This window comes from Notolabrus celidotus, chromosome 15, assembly GCF_009762535.1.
Source record: "Notolabrus celidotus isolate fNotCel1 chromosome 15, fNotCel1.pri, whole genome shotgun sequence".
NCBI classification, from domain to species: domain Eukaryota; kingdom Metazoa; phylum Chordata; class Actinopteri; order Labriformes; family Labridae; genus Notolabrus; species Notolabrus celidotus.
Genome location: NC_048286.1, coordinates 5,290,165 through 5,306,026, shown reverse-complemented (window position 1 = coordinate 5,306,026; position 15,862 = coordinate 5,290,165). Strand labels below are relative to the sequence as shown.

The following is a 15,862-nucleotide window of genomic DNA, read 5'->3' as shown; positions in this document are numbered from 1 at the left end:
ATTCTATATAACAAATATATACTTCACTTGTAGTTACATTTAAGGAGAAATGACAGCAAACAGGAAGAGGACACCTCAGCAGGGAGCATGAGGGCTTTAAAGGGTGTTTAACAATGGTATCTTATGAGAGATTTGCATCATCTTGATTGTAAATGTAATATTGTTGGCTCATAGGGCTTATAGGGTGTGTGGCTGAACAGTGCCAAGCAGCTCAAGTGGTCTATCAGGGAACTGCTTGGCCCTGGATCTGCATGGGTCTGGATCCTTCATCACATTCCCTGCATTATCCAGGCATGGCAAGTTTATTTACACAGCACCTTTCACACAGTGCGCACGGTCAATACAGATCACAGAGAGGCTCGTTTTCAGGCTCTATATCGTCTCTTTTATCGCTTTGTAGAAGCTTTTACATGATTCACAGCTCATAAACTCTTCTTTGACAGCCCGCATTCCATTCAGCCACTGTCCCTTTAAGGCCCTCCCAGTGTTCCGGAAGCCTCCTCCGCTGTTGCCATTCTACAATGTCGTTTTTTTTTTTTCTCTATTTAAAGTGACAGAACATGGTCATGAAAACACTCCCCAGAAACAAAGAACAGATAAAGACGCACCTGTTTAGTAAGCATTATAATTTATAATCAAGTGGCAACCTCTGGTCTAAAAACATGAATCCAATGTGGAAGTGTTAAAAACTGCAGTTCATCAAGGATCCACTTGAGGCTGGCTCCAGAAGTACCGGAAACCACATACACACCAATTAAAAAAAGATGATCTATACAGCAGAAAGAAACATGTTTAAAGCCTGGTAGTAGTCTGGATAGCTCATTTCTCGATCGGCTCACACAGTAGGGGGGTGAATATTTTTAACGCAGCAATTTAGAAGATATTTAGATTACGAGTTTTCCAATGAGAGGCACAGCTGACTTGATTGACAGGCGGGAACACTGTAGCTGTTGGCTAGGAGGCTCAAAGCCCGCCTCTTTACCTCACAATCGCTCGACAGCAGCAATATGGCTGCCACCGCCGCTGATTGACTTCAATACAGCGCTTCAGAAACAGATGGGTGATGTCACGCTTACTACGTCCATACTTTGTACAGTCTATATTACGCTCTTTTGGAGATTCGCCAATCTGTGATGTCACACTCTCACGGCCCTCTTGTGCGATTCATCGAAACGAGCCATTTTGGGATTACTCCAACACACGTTCACCTCCTTATTTGACACTTTGCCCATGTTTAATAGTCACGTTTAACATTTTAACTTAATATTTGTTCTTAAAATATGAGGACAATACTACCTCTGGAAAAAAAGTATTACAAGCACAAGTACTGACTTGACCATACAAAATATGTAACAGGACACAAACTCCTGCTTCACTGTGCTTTGTTTTCTATACAATAGTTTGATGTCTCTCTTCCTACATGGACTCAAACTGGGCGGATCCGTAAATCCAGCTTTTACAGATCAATCTTTGAAGGCCTGCTCCCGGTCATGGGTAAAGCCACTTCATGCTGACTTGTAGTTCTCTCATGAGCCAATAAGTCTTCATAACATCCTCTTTACAACATCAGACGAGTTGTTTTCACTTCACCAGCTCCACCAGAGGAAGTTCAAATCAAAGTGGGTCTCAGATGTTGTCCTGGGATTGTGTAAACTCTGTGGTCATTTTGGGACCAACCCCACCCTCATGGGACATTTGCAGGCTTGCACAAACTATGTGAGGTATGAGAGTTCAGTTTGTTAGGCTGAGAAGGCCTATCGAAGTATTTACAAGCTGTAATGAGATTTTAAAAGTGTCACAATGTCTGAGACCGACGTGTTTCACCTCAACTGTTTGGCTTTTTCCATAATCATCGGACACTGAGGCCCTGTCTGCAGACCCTGTTTACTTTTATTACTTCCTGTCAACAACTCGGCTTCATATCAGTACAAATGAAGGAGAAATCAAACCACTTGAACTAGGAGGATATTTTTTTTGCATTTAGTTGTAAATTTAGCAGTCATGTTTTCTTTTTAACACATTAACATGCAGATGTGACAATAATAGTGACTAAAAGCTTTTCTATAAAAGAGGACAGGTAACATCTCAGCAAAAACGGAACATATTACAGCTTGATAATGTATTAACAATGCATTAATCAATTATTAATAAAGTATTAATAATGAGTCACATGTGAGATAAGACATAAGGAAACAAAAATATGAACTAAAATATCAATAGTTTGGTTCTATGTGAAAAAAAACCAATCAAATAACTGCATACAAGTCAGAGTGAGAGTCTACTTTGTATCAGGATCAGATTAAACCAGCTTAGAAACACAGCCCCGCCATGACAGGATAGTTCATGCGTTTGTTTACTTTGTGTACTACCACAGGATTCCACTAGAGGGCACAAGAGAGAGCTCAGATCTGAAAGAGCTGCCAGATATGCACAAATTAAACAATACACATGGATACACTCCTGATGCCTGCTCTGAAGTTGAGTTGCTAGACCAGCTGCAGGGTCTCAAGTTCCACTTAAATACCAATACGAAAACCTCCGATAGCTCTTAAAGAAACATGCAGCACGCAAACAAACGAAAATGTCCCAGGATTTGCGATGATCGGTGATAGCTTAGCAAAGGAATTGGATTGATATTCGGTGTTGCTCCCTCTGGATTAAAATCCAAGTGCACAAGACTTCTATAAAAGTGACCTGAGTTATTTTGCCAAATGCTAAAGCCAGCCGTCGCTAACGTACTCTCTGTTCACGACAGGCATTACGATGTGTCTCTGATGATCGGATCACAACTTTAGTCCAATTCAGACCACACTCACCATCGCAGGGTGTATACGTGACACAGGGTTAATTCAAAGGACCGCCAACCAGGTGAAGAGGTACCCCACTGAGCCCCAACAACATCCTCCGAAAGTTCAAGGAGAAACCACATCAACCAGCTAAATCAATGCATTTGGTTTAATCCCAACACACTTCTCCATATTCTGCTTCTGTAGCATGAACTGAGATCTGGGGACAGTGTTGACATGAGAGGTTCTCTTATGCTAGTGGTGAACCAAAATTTTAGAACCATCATCTCAAACATAGCCTAGCTTGAACGTCATTTTTCATTTAGGAAAGTGGTCACACCGCTAACGTCTTGGGGCGTTGCACCAGCTGAGATAGTTCCAACGTTAGCGCAAGTTACGTCTTAAATTTGACACCTAGCTCTGAGGGGGTGAGAATCAGGATCAATGGAAGGATGAGGAGAAGCAGAGAGTTCCACCAGCTGTGATGTGTCGACCACATGGGAGATTACATGAATCCAAAACATAATGATGACTCTGATCTAAACTCCCACTTTGTTTTCTTCTGTTTTAAGATGATTAAAGTACATCTGCACAACATTAGAGTACCGAATATTGTAGTTCATGATTTCACCACTGGATGTCACTGTTGTTATTTCACACTCAAGATTAACTATCAACATATCAACATGGTTTGTCATATTTCAAACACCATTATGTTTCTGTTCGTCCTAGGAATGTAAATTCCAAGTATTTTCCGTGATCGATCTTTGGAAATGTTAACGGTCAATTATCAATGAATGATTACAAAAAAAACGTTTCCCTTGTCAAAAACAATGCCAAATGCGTTTTTTACCCTGAATCCAATTTTCCTTCATGACACTATGTTTATGACTGACAGTATTGAATAGCTACAGTTCGTATTGAGGTGTTCAAAATGTTAAATGCTGAATATCAACGTCTGGAGCGGGCTCATAATCTCTGCGGACATACAGTCATAAAAAGGGAAGGCTTAGACTTAAAGGCACTATGAGGAGTTTTTCACCAGCTGAGAAACAGACTAAAACCAACACTGATGCCTCTTTATGACCTTCAAAAGCAAACAAAACCACAAACAACAACACTGATACCGTCTCTGTTGTCATTTTTAAAGCCCTAAACCACTCAGAGGGGGTAGGTGTCAGACCGCATGATTGACATTTGGTTTAAGAAACATCCTTTTTCGGCTGTTTTCATGGCAAATAATCACATTGGGTGATAAATCTGGCTGTTAAAAGACAGCAGGACGAGGTTTTTGTTAAAAACACTAATTATGCGTACAGGACAAGAGATAAGAGGTATCACTTTGTCCACAATGGGGCGCCAAAATTGATATAAATCAAAAGTTCCTCACAGCAGCTTTAAACAAGGGAACTGAACAGAAATTTTAACCTCAGTGTCCAGTTTTCTGTCTACTCATTCTTATAGATAAGATAAGCATGTGAACGTGGTCAGGTGTCAGCCGGGAGAGCAACCGGGTCATAATCAGTCCGGCGGTGGGAAAAAAAGCGCTCGTGGAGACCTGTCACTCAGCCGCAGCCCCCAGCTGAGCATCTCCGCTGTGAGCAACACCTTCAGTCAGCTGATTCACATCCTAACATGCTTTAAACTTAAAACACCTCCCTGATAGCTGAACCAAATCTGAGACCACATGATGTTTGTTCCATATGATAGAAAATCCAAACAAAAAATGTGTTTGAGTAAGTTCTGGAGGTCACTAAAGTTCAAAGTACAGCTTATCCAGACAGTGAAAAAACCAGTGGTTACTTTTATTCTGCATCTTGTATCTAAATGTCGGGGAAACAACATACTTCATAACCACGCCTAAGATGCTAACCCTGTTGCCCAAACGTCTGATGTAATGAAGAGGGGAACATCACATTTTTGGGGACACAAAGTCAACCATGTTGGATAAAATGTATCACAACTTAGCATTCCCAGGTGTGGCTCCTGAAGCTTAGACCAACAGCACTGCCACAATTGTGTTCAGGTGGTGCACCAAAGTTGAGTCCTTGCTCCGCCCAGACGACCCTTTAATTGCTGAAGGCAGTATGGAGCTTGCTGGCCCTTCAGTTTGACGTCCTCCTGAAGCTGAGGCTCTTTTTTTACCCTGTTCATCTCCCTGCTGTCCAGAGTTTACCTAAATGCTCTTATTGCTCTCCTCAGGTCGTCGTGATGCCGCCATTTGTGGATTTAATGATGGAAAGGGAAGCATGGCTCCTGTGGGGGGATCCTGGATGAACCCAATGTCACAAACAGGTAAGGTGTTTGTTGATTCAGGACTGGCTTTTTGTTTCTCTCTGCTGCTGTTGTTGTGTTGTGCATTTTAAGGATGAGTTTGCAATCCCCAAATCTGAGAGGTCATGGCCGCAGTAACCTCAAAGATCCCTCACTGAATCATTCATGTTGCACTGTGTGTGTGCACCAATACGCAGCAAACGCGTGTGTTTCACTACAATCAGACACACATGTCGGTGTCCTGAGAGTAAGATCCTGTACCTGTCACACCAGAAGAGGGAGACATTGTTCAGGTGGTGGACATGCTGCCCCTGCACCTGGTTTACACGGTTCTTTCAGGTCTGCTGTTTGAAGCTCAGCGTTGATGGATCAGGTTCAGGGGATCTGAGGAGTTCAAGTCTTCCTCTGTGGTATTTGAGGCGTTGGCCTGCCGTGAATACTGTGGAATTTGTATCTCTTATCTGTTTCTGGATTATGCGGCTCCGTTTTCCAGAGAAACTGCGTAAAGAGTACTCAGAGAAATGAAGCGTTAAACCTCAGCTGTGTTTATTTTTGTCCATGAAGATAAAATGCAGTTCATTTTTACTGCTTATATTTTAAAGGAGATGTATCGTGTTGTTTTTGATACTTTATTTAAAGAGTTGTGCGTCTTCCAAAGTGACCAGAACATGGCGTTCTAGAAGTCCTTTTTAAAACTGTTATAATAAACTTTATTTGAAGCTCAAATTGAAAACAAAAAAACAAGCTTTAAGTGTTTTATAATGAAAGTAACTTCATTCAGAGCCTCACAAGAAAGAGGGGCTGTGCAATCAAATTAACTACATGGAAAAATAGAACAATAAACAATTACAGTTAAAGGAATGAAAGGATTCTCAAAATAACAGAAAATAGCCAATTAGATGAAAACTGTGACTAAAATGCAGATTTAAAATAGAATAAATGGTATCCAAACAGAAGGCAAATAGATAAATAGTCATTTTTATTGATTTAAATGTGTACAAGTGCAACAAATTAAAAAGAAGCAGCACTAAGTGCCAAACAAAGCTCAAGGACAGTGTGAGGAAAGGTCAAAAGACAGTTGTTCTTCCTTTTAAACTCTATAATATCAGACAAAATGGGTAAAATATTTGTTTTTGAATTAATTTAACATTGTTAGATTATTTTGTATTAATTCTAAAGGTATAATAAAGCAAAAAAACGTTACAAATAATTATTTGATAAAGACATGCTCTGCATGGTTAATAATAATGACATTTTAATAAGTTTAAAACAAATAAAATGCAAACATTTAAAATGTTGTAACGTTTTTGCCACAATGTTCTTAACTTTCTGATATAATCATATTAATTAAATGTGATTTGGCTGATTTTAATTTTCATTTAATGATGAAACATAAGTTTTGGTTTATTTGTCTGTGTTTATTCAGTCATATTTAATTTAAAAGGAATATATAGTCTTTGTTGTAGTAACGTGTATTTGTTCCGTGCCTAATGTTTATTTCAATAATTTATGTATATGTGTACAGAGGAGTTAGTTTGAAGAGATGCCCCCTTCCCCCCACCCCTGCAACGCGCAAGCGCTCGGGATGGTGTGGGAATGGTCGGTCCTTGAACTGGGGGTTGGACCGCTCCGAGCGAAACAGAGCAAAAGAGTTTTAAATGTCCGCCATGTTGTCCATGGCGCACTGAACCAACGGTAGGGAGCGGAGCGTAGGAAAAAAAACAGTCCGCGAGAGAGCGACCAAGATCCGGGCCTTCCCCCGGCTCCGTTGGCGACGCCCTAAATACAACCATTCGAACGTTAGAACAGAGAAAACCGCACAGAAACATCCATGAAAGCTCCACTCGGCACCGTTGTGAATATTAGGAGATCCGATAGATTTATATTGCATCTCGACTTGTGAAAAATGAGTAAATTGTCGTTTCGGGCACGGGCGCTGGACGCTTCCAAGCCACTACCCGTCTTCCGTTGTGAGGATTTACCCGACCTACACGAATATGCATCCATTAACCGGGCCGTGCCACAGATGCCTACGGGGATGGAGAAAGAAGAGGAATCGGTATGCTTTTATGCTTTTAAATTGTGGAAATATACGCTGTGCTTTATTTTTTATTTTTGAATCATCTCAGGCGTCCCTCTTTTTTTTTCTGCGCAAGCTTTCACAAAATGGCCGCCAGTTTTCTGAGGAGAAACACGACGGATTTATGTTCTTAACGGCTTCTTTGTGGAACACGGCGGGTTGTTTGAGCAACGCGGGGATACATTGTGTCGATATTGGATACAATTACCAGGTTTCTCCGGCTTATTTGTGTGTGAGGTGATTTTCAGAGTACAAAGGAGTCATGTGACTTCAGCAGCTCCGACATTTTGTCTCGCCTGTCAGGACGGGGCCTTGTGTTGGCGTAATAGCGAAGGACCAGGGCAAGGGGGAGCTAGTGATATCCGAGTATATGTGGCTTCAGTGCTAACAGCAGACACAAATGTCAACACTAACTGCCATGCCGGGAATAAAAACAGTCTCTGTCTGTATGAAATGGACGCAGTCTTTGTTGAGGCTGGTCTGTGCTCACTGTGACATCATTTTATCATGTTTTGTTGTAATGTAGCTTCAGTTAGCTGTTAGCATCATGTCATAGAACACATGAAACAGCCGCTAATGTTCGTTGAACGGCGGCTAACGGCTGCTCTTCATCCCTGTTTGTATGTGACATGTACCTGCTGTCAGTTAGCTCCATCAGCAGAGTTAAAACAGCACAATAATGTGCTCTACCTGCCTTGTTTGTGTACTTATTTATTGAGCTATATTATTAAATCCTCCAGCCTAACCAAGAGCGACTGCTCCTCCATGTATTGACCTCACTTTGGGGGCATGTTGCTCCATCAGGATAGTGTCATTCTGATCAGCATCCGTCTGGTGTCTCAATGCTAACACCAGATTCTCATGTGTGTGTGTTTTAACAGCTCTGGTTTGTTATCTAAATGAGGCCCTCTGTAGTAGAAGTGGTGATATTTTCATGCATTACTTTCTGAGATGCTTGCTTTTGATGCATCCCTCTTTGGTTGTTGTTGTTGTCATTATCTGGAGTATATTAGAATAGATTTAAAAGGTAAATGGACTTGTACTTATAGAGCGCTTTTCTAGTCTTTCTGACCACTCAAAGCACCTTTTATACTACTCGTCACATTCACCCATTCATACCCATTCACTCACTGATGGTAGAGGCTGCTATGTAGTGAGGGACCATCAGTGTTAGCTAATCTCATTCGTTCACATTCACACACCTCCTGAACAACAGAGGGAGCAATTTTGGGGGTTCAGTGTCTTGCTCAAGGACACTTCAGCATGCAACTGCTGGAGCTGGGACCGAACCGCCAACCTTCTGTTTGATAGACGACCGACTACCCACAGAGCCACAGCTGTATTAGAAATGCTTTATTTATTCAGGGAAATTCAGTCATTAAAGTCACTAAATACAAGTACAATGAATAGAAAATACATGTTTGAAGTCCCTGGATATCAGGCAGAGGGCACTCTGGTGGTCTGTCTGGAGTCTTGCTATGGCAGCGTTGAGAGCGTTGGACGCCGTAGTCGGGTTGGCAGAGGGGGGATGTAAACAGCTACCAGTATGACATGTGAGATCTCCCTGTGCAGACAACATGGTCGGAGGCCCACAGGACTCTTAGTGCTATCCCGGTCTGCCCGGACAGTCTGGAAGCCATCAATGGAGATGTTGTGGTTGGGAATATCCTGATGCAGCCACGCTTTTGCGAAGCACAACATGCTACATTCCTGAAACCCCGTCTGACTCCTGGCTAGTCCTGTTAGCTCGTCCATCTTATCAGAGATCTCACGTTGCCCATGATAAGAGAGGAGAGACAGGGCTTCTATCTCCTCCCCATAAACCTCTCTCCTTATACCAGCTCTCCTCCTCGTAGCTCTGTGATTGGTTGTTCATAAATGATCCCATTGGGAATTTGACCAGTTTGCTTGTCCATTTTTTCCACATCACTCATTAGAAAACAGACGTCATGCTCGGCCCCCAAAGCAAGAAATCAGCTTACTGCTTTGTAGCTGACCCTGCAGTCTTGACTGGTGTTTGACATAAAGGAGAAAAGCAAAGCAGCATAACTGTGATGCTCTTGTTGTAAACTGTAAGTAATGTTGCAGCCAGGCTCCCATGAACGCTGGGTGTCAGGGGTTCAGTGTGTCAGATGGCACAGCAGGCTGGCAGACCAGCGGCACGTGGCGCTCAGGAGGAGATCAGGGCAGCGGGAGGAAGCGGAGGAGGAGGAGGTTTGGGGGGGGGTGCTGTCACTTCAAAGTCTGTGCTCTGCTCAGCTGGAGTGCTTGGGTTATGTAAGAATCATATTATCATAAGAGGTAGGCCAAGGTCTGCTGCATGCCAACCGCTCTGTGTTTGCAGCCGTCTGTTTTTGAATCTCTACCTTCAGGTGGAAAAACACTTTGAGTCATGGATGGTGGGTTAAAGGATTGTAACCCACGCTGTTACTGAAGCACTCCATGGGATGTTGTTGTTCTGTTGGACTGAGAGTGCTGTTGTTTTTAGTTTATCTGCCCTCCTCTGGGAGATAAATGTATGATTCTTCATGTTTGATCTCACAGGAAACAGTTCTTGTGTCTCCACAGAAATACTTAACCCACTGAGCCCGCTGCCGCCTGGACCACTCAGTGTTCAGTGGCGTGCAGGGTGAGTGTGTGGCGTCCCAGCACTCAGCCCATCCAGGGCTTTTAACGTCGAGCTGTTGAACTCGCACCACATAGAAACTTGTCGGCTCAGGCTTTTCTGCGTCTCAGAAAGCGTTTGCAAACTAGTGTATGGTTTTGTGATTTACAGGCGGTGTGTGTGTGTGTGTGTGTAGCGTGGCTTCATTCATCCCTAAAAACTCCCCGAGCACGTGCAGCAGCCTGTTTGTTTTGGGCCAGACACTTTGTCTTGTGTTTACGTTTGGGTGAAAGTGAGGTCAGTGTCTGCAGCCCTGGTGGAAACCCACATGCATCTGTTGTGCTTGCCTCTTTGCCAGACACACTACTTGTACTCTTTCATTCACACACACACACACACACACACACACACACACACTCACACACTCACACACATTCTGGCGGGGCCCCAGATTCTCACAGTGCGACCTTGCTGGGTGGGAATGTGGAGCGTTTCACCTGTCCAAAGTCTCTGCGGCCCACATGCTAAAATGGAAAGTTGCTTTGGTCAGCTGTTCCCCCTCCTCTGCTTCTTTCTCTTCCACTGTTGACAGCAGCGTGCTGACGTCTACGTGGGCAGTGTGGGAGCCTCCAGACAGGTTCTTGACCCAACTCCTCAGCATGTCTGGAGCAGAACACCACCTGAGAATGAATATCTACACTGCCCATGTGTGATTAGCTGTCTTTATACTGTTAAGCAGAACTGACCTGAGTGCATGAGACTGATACAGATTTAACACCTCAGAGTGGAAGTATGCACGCTAACTGAGGTGGCGCCTGATTTTAAGACTAATTGCACCTGCATTAAGACACCTATTATGTGTCTTAAGCATTGATTTGAACATGCAGAGTCACAGAGAGGTCTTCTTCTTTCAACAAATAACTGTATCAACATGATACACAATGCTGCAGACGGTGCAGAGCCACATTAGACACCAGGACCGGTACATCTGTGAATACAGCCGTTAAAATAATTGTCAAGATGCATCAGAACAGTTTCTGTATCTACCCTCGAGCATTCAAAACCCTGCTCTGTGTGCAATCTCTGCAAAGCTGTTCAACTAAAGCATTATTTAGAGCAGGGGTTCCCAAACTTTTCAGCCCCTGACCCCCAAAATATAGGTGCCAAAGACTCTCGACCCCCACTGTCCCTCAAAGTGGTTTAATGTGGCTTCATTTAGCTGGTCTGCAGAAAATGACCCTACCTATATGAGCATGTGTCAATGTTTCCTGTGCCGTTATGAATGAACCTACTGCTACTGATGCTTTTGATAATTAACTGTTCACTAACCCTAAACTTAGGAGTCATCTGGCAACAAAGAAAGGCAGAAAACTCATTACACTTTTTATTTTCAAGGTTTTATTTGAAGTTTCGTGACTGTTTTTGATGATAGTTTTTACTATAAATGGGTAAAAAGTACTCATTTTAGATAACTTAAAAAGAAGGATATTCTGGAAGACATCTCACGACCCCGATTTGTGTGCCCCGACCCCCCAGGGGGTCCAGACCCACACTTTGGGAACCCCTGCTTAAGAGATGTAAATAAAGATAGTGGAGTTCCTTTGCCGTAAATAAAAGTATCTACATGCATCTTAGTCAGACAAACTTGTTTTAACATGCAAACAATTCTTTTAAAGGTTCATTTGAATAAACCGCAGCCAAAAGTTCGGCATCCTGGTTGTTGTTAATTTCCCGCTTTTACACTAGGTGTTAAAACCCTTCCTCTCCCACGCATCTCATAAAACACTGCTCTCCCGCTGCAGCGTTACATGCCTGGGCCGTCCCCTGTGGCTGTCCATCATGTTAAGTGGCATTTACAGTGTCTGGGACAGTAGCCGTCAGAGGCGAGACTGGCGGAGGTAGAGGAGGCTCTGGCTGCCTCAGCGGACTTGACAGTGATCGATGTGGTCATTTTAGAAAGGCTATTTCTGGCCTCACTGTGTGCATGTGTGAGACGGGCGAGAGCGAAAGGGAAGCGTTGTGTGTCAGCGAACCAGCTAATGCTCTGTATTCTGACCCGTTCACCTCAATCTGAGTCTATTTATTCTCAGGCAAACAGCCATGGCCCGGGAAAGTAAACAAACACATCGCTTGATTAGTTTTGGCAGCCAACGTGTTTTCGCTCAGGGCCGTTTTGATTTTATGAGTTTTCCCCTCATTGTGGAGAGGCCCGAGGAAGTCAGCGCGGGGGTTTGAGAGATCGCTGGGGGGATGATTCAGTCGGAATAAGATAAGAATACGAGGGTTACGCAAGCACGCTCAGAGGAGGTCACAGAAAACACTTCACATAGGTTAAATGTGAAATAGTTTTGAGCGTCGTGCAAACTTCTTGAACCGAGGGAGCGGCTTCAACATCAGAACAGATCGCCGGAGTGAATGGTGCCATAAATGTGAAATAAAAGCATCCGCCTTGGGAGTGACAGATTGTGCAGAAGACACTTAGCCCAAATAGTCCAAATGGTGTTGATGAAGAGAGCGCTTAGGGACGTAATAAAAGAGATTTAATGGAGTGGACTGGAATGTTAGATGACTGCAAACATGATGCTTTACTGGAGGTCACGCTTTGAAAACTTAACTTCAGATGACAAAGAGTAATTCATGACGCTATCCAGTCAAATAATGCGTCTTGTGATCGCTGGATGTCAGGTGTCTTAAATTAAACAAATGGTGCTATGGGCTTTTTTTAAGTCGTGCAAAGGATTTAATGAACTTGTTTTAACATTTTTGATTATTGAAGTTTTAAAAAAGTCTCCTTTTTATTGTTGAAAACTGCAGTATGTACCGTACACACAGAGGATTGATATTACTTTTCAATCTCAGAACCTGGGTATAAAAAATAAATATTAAACACAAAATGTTAGAATACATGTGTATATATATTTTTTTAAAGAGCTAAGTTAAATTAAATAAGCCAACTGAAGTAATGAATCTAATACAATAAATAAAAAATCTAAGTTCATAGAAATGACTAAACAGAAATATTAAATAAAATAAAAACAGTGGTGCATGATTCAAAATGTAATGAAAAGCTATCGTAGCTCTAAACGACCCTCCTGTCATGATGGTGTGTCCATGTGCAGTCTTGTCTTGTTAGAGAAGCTGTCTCTCATCTGGTTGCAGTGTGCTGTATGAAATAATGCATGGATGTGGATGGAGCAGTGCAGCCATGAATACCGATTCATCGTGATTAAGAGCATTGCGAAGCTTGTTCTGCTACAAACACTTAACTGAGTTTGTTTTCTGCAGCAATCCACTGAAACTGACGTAACCCTGCAGAAAGTCTGTCATGAAAGCCTGCATTAAACCAAAATCCATCCGACATCGTAAGCTGGAAAAGCTTGAGAGGAAACGACCCATTAAACCAGCTTATATAGATGTTACAGTTTAAACTCTATACTCGTGTAGCAGGGCTGCTTAGAGGAGTCAGGAGCAGTGCTATGCCACTAAATGTTAATAATGATGATGCTGACGATGTTCAGAGTCACCTCAGCAGACTGTCAGCTGGATTAAAACAGGCTCAGACCACCGAGTACAAACACAGGAACATGGTATCAAATTGTGTTAGTGTGTAGTAAAAAGCCTCCACACCTGCATGGAAACAGCCGGGCGCAGAGATTGATGAAGTGAAAAAATTCATTGTAGTGCAGATGTTGGCTTGTGAATTGGGACTTACAAACACAGCTAGAGGTGCAACACTTGTCTTATATTTCTAGAGAAAGGTATGTAATGTGTTTGATTCCATTTGTGTGAAAGTTGCCGGATGTTTTGGATCCATGACATGCAGCAGAACATTTTTCTATTAGCTGCTTTGCCCACTTTGATGTGTCACTTATGATTAAAGGTGAAAGGTGTTATTGTGAGAGTTTAGAGTAGAATCAATGCATGCAGGTAATCACAATTGATCCTTGGTCTTGGTGGTTTGAAGAAGCTCATCATCACAATCAAACACCAGATTCAAAGCTGGACAGCTGTGTGCAGGAGAGATGCTTCAGGGGACATGTAGACTAAGCCAGTAGGCAGCTTGCATGAATGGTCATGGTATCTTGAGCAACATTAACACTTCCACACTTTGTTACAAGACACCAACTATGGGTGTTTTTTACCATAGACTGTATAAGTAATGGACGTAGTATCCGTGACATCACCCATCTGTTTCTGAAGCGCTGTTTTGAGGCCAATTGACGGCGGCAGCCATATTGCTGCTGTCGAGCAAGTGTGATGTAAAGAGGCGGGCTTTGAGCCGCCTGCCAATCAAGTCAGCTGTGCTTCTCATTGGAAGACTCGTAATTTTGATATCTTCAAAACTGCTGCTCTAGAAAAAAAAAAAAAAAATCTAATATGTAGAAAGAAAAACACAATTTATATGTGATGTTGATCCCATTGTCAGAGGTCACATAGTTTTAATATATAATCAATCCAGTGTATTGTTGGCTCAAATCTCTTATACTTGGCATTATTTTGCTCTTAATAATCAACAGTTAAGGCTGTTGGCATTTAAAAGCTCCAGAGAGAAGAGAACTGGCCATAAATAAGTCCCAGTGTAAGAGGCGCAAACTTGAATGAATCCTTTCAAATAAAGAAAGTCAACAAAAAATTGAAATGCAACATTATTTTCTTACAGTGTTTGTTTTGACTTGAGGAAAACACTAGATTTACTCAAAAATGAAAGCGTCCCAGTGTTGATTACACCTGTGCTGTCATCTATGAAATGCCCTTAAACACATATACAGTTGCACAGAACTTAGACTGCATTTGTCTGATCATAACCAGACTATGGGACCCAGTAGGCAGAAGCTACAAGAATGTCACTGAGTCTTAAAAAAATCCCCCCCCCCCCCCCCCCCCCCCCGGACAGTGTGTGCCGTTCAAGAAATGAGCTATCCAGACTCCACTCTTCTTTTGTACCAGGCTGTAAACATGTTCATTTCTGCTGTAAAGATCGTCTTCTTTGAATGGATGTGTATGTGGTTTCATGTACTTCCAGAGCCAGCCTCAAGCGGAATCTTCAATGAACTGCAGTTTATAGCACTTCAGCATTAGACTCATTTTTTAAGGCCGCTTGGTTTATCCTCAGAGATTCCACTACTCTTGTGTTGAACCGTCTCTTAAACAGAGAGACTGTTGGTTAAACTTCTGATCCAGGTCTTGTTTTTAACGTCTGTTGGAGACTTCTGAAAGCCGAGATGTCAACATTTGTTTCAAAGACCTCTTTTAGGTAGAAAACACACATTAGCCTTGACCGTCAGCTGTTGGCGAAAACATAAAGTACTAATTTATGATGCTACTGGGTTTGTTGTCTGTGCTAGCTGCTGTCTTGCATTCTAATTCTGCATTAGATGCTCCTTGTACCGATGTAGATGAAGTGGGCTAAACTTAGGGCTCATTATCAGTCATTACACCGAGCCTGTGCACTATTTGTGAATACAGATATATTGTCTAAAAACGCACCCTGGGTGAAGCCTCAGACTCCTGTGAATACTGAGGCTGAATGTGAATGAAGCTGCGTGTTATCATTGTTTTGTGGATCCTTAAAGTTTCTACATTCCTTACATAACGGTGACTACGCCATGACTCGTCACGGTGGCTGTGTTAGCGTCAGTTTTCTTCACGTGGTGTCCCTCTACTTCAGCAGCGTCACACAGCCTTTCTTTTTTGACTCATTCACTCACTCAGTCTGCCTTCCCGCCGCACAGATCCTCCCTCCCTCCCTCACCCTCCCTCCCTCCCTCCTCCACTCTTGTGTCTCTGACAGCCTCGGGGAAAAGAATAAACACACACCTTCTCCTCGGAGAGCTGCTGTACGAGGCCGGCAGCACGCGGCCTTGTTGACAGACCGCCTGCCTGTGGCTCGGCGCCCGGCTCGGGGGGCTGGAGGCTCTACTACAATGGCTGACTGGGACTGTTCAGACAAGCAGACCGCCAGCAAACCAGTTAGTCCGCTATCCAGCCTGTCTGCCTTCCCTCCTTCAGGCACATGAGCCCTCAGCAGGCTTGGCAGCAGCCCGCTCTCATCACAATAGTGGCGGTTAGATAAGGCCAACTGACTGAGCGTTAGAGACCAGTAGAGTCAAGTTTTCC

General features: G+C 43.0%; 1 protein-coding gene across 4 annotated transcripts in view; it reads left to right on the top strand.

Annotated features, from left to right (window-relative positions):
• The window catches only part of LOC117826320 (enhancer of polycomb homolog 1-like), a 38,371-nt gene that overhangs the window by 556 nt on the left and 21,953 nt on the right, over nt 1-15,862 (top strand). Inside the window, exon 2 of one of the 4 annotated variants that reach the window (XM_034702288.1) lies at nt 4,989-5,081. Coding sequence is in view for 2 of the 4 variants with exons in the window: in XM_034702286.1 (XP_034558177.1) it covers nt 6,967-7,119 (153 nt within the window). In the remaining 2 variants the exon portion in view is untranslated. Of the gene's footprint in view, nt 1-4,869; nt 5,082-6,648; nt 7,120-15,862 lie in introns of those variants that run through there. The other 3 variants (XM_034702287.1, XM_034702286.1, XM_034702289.1) reach the window with 3 other exon arrangements.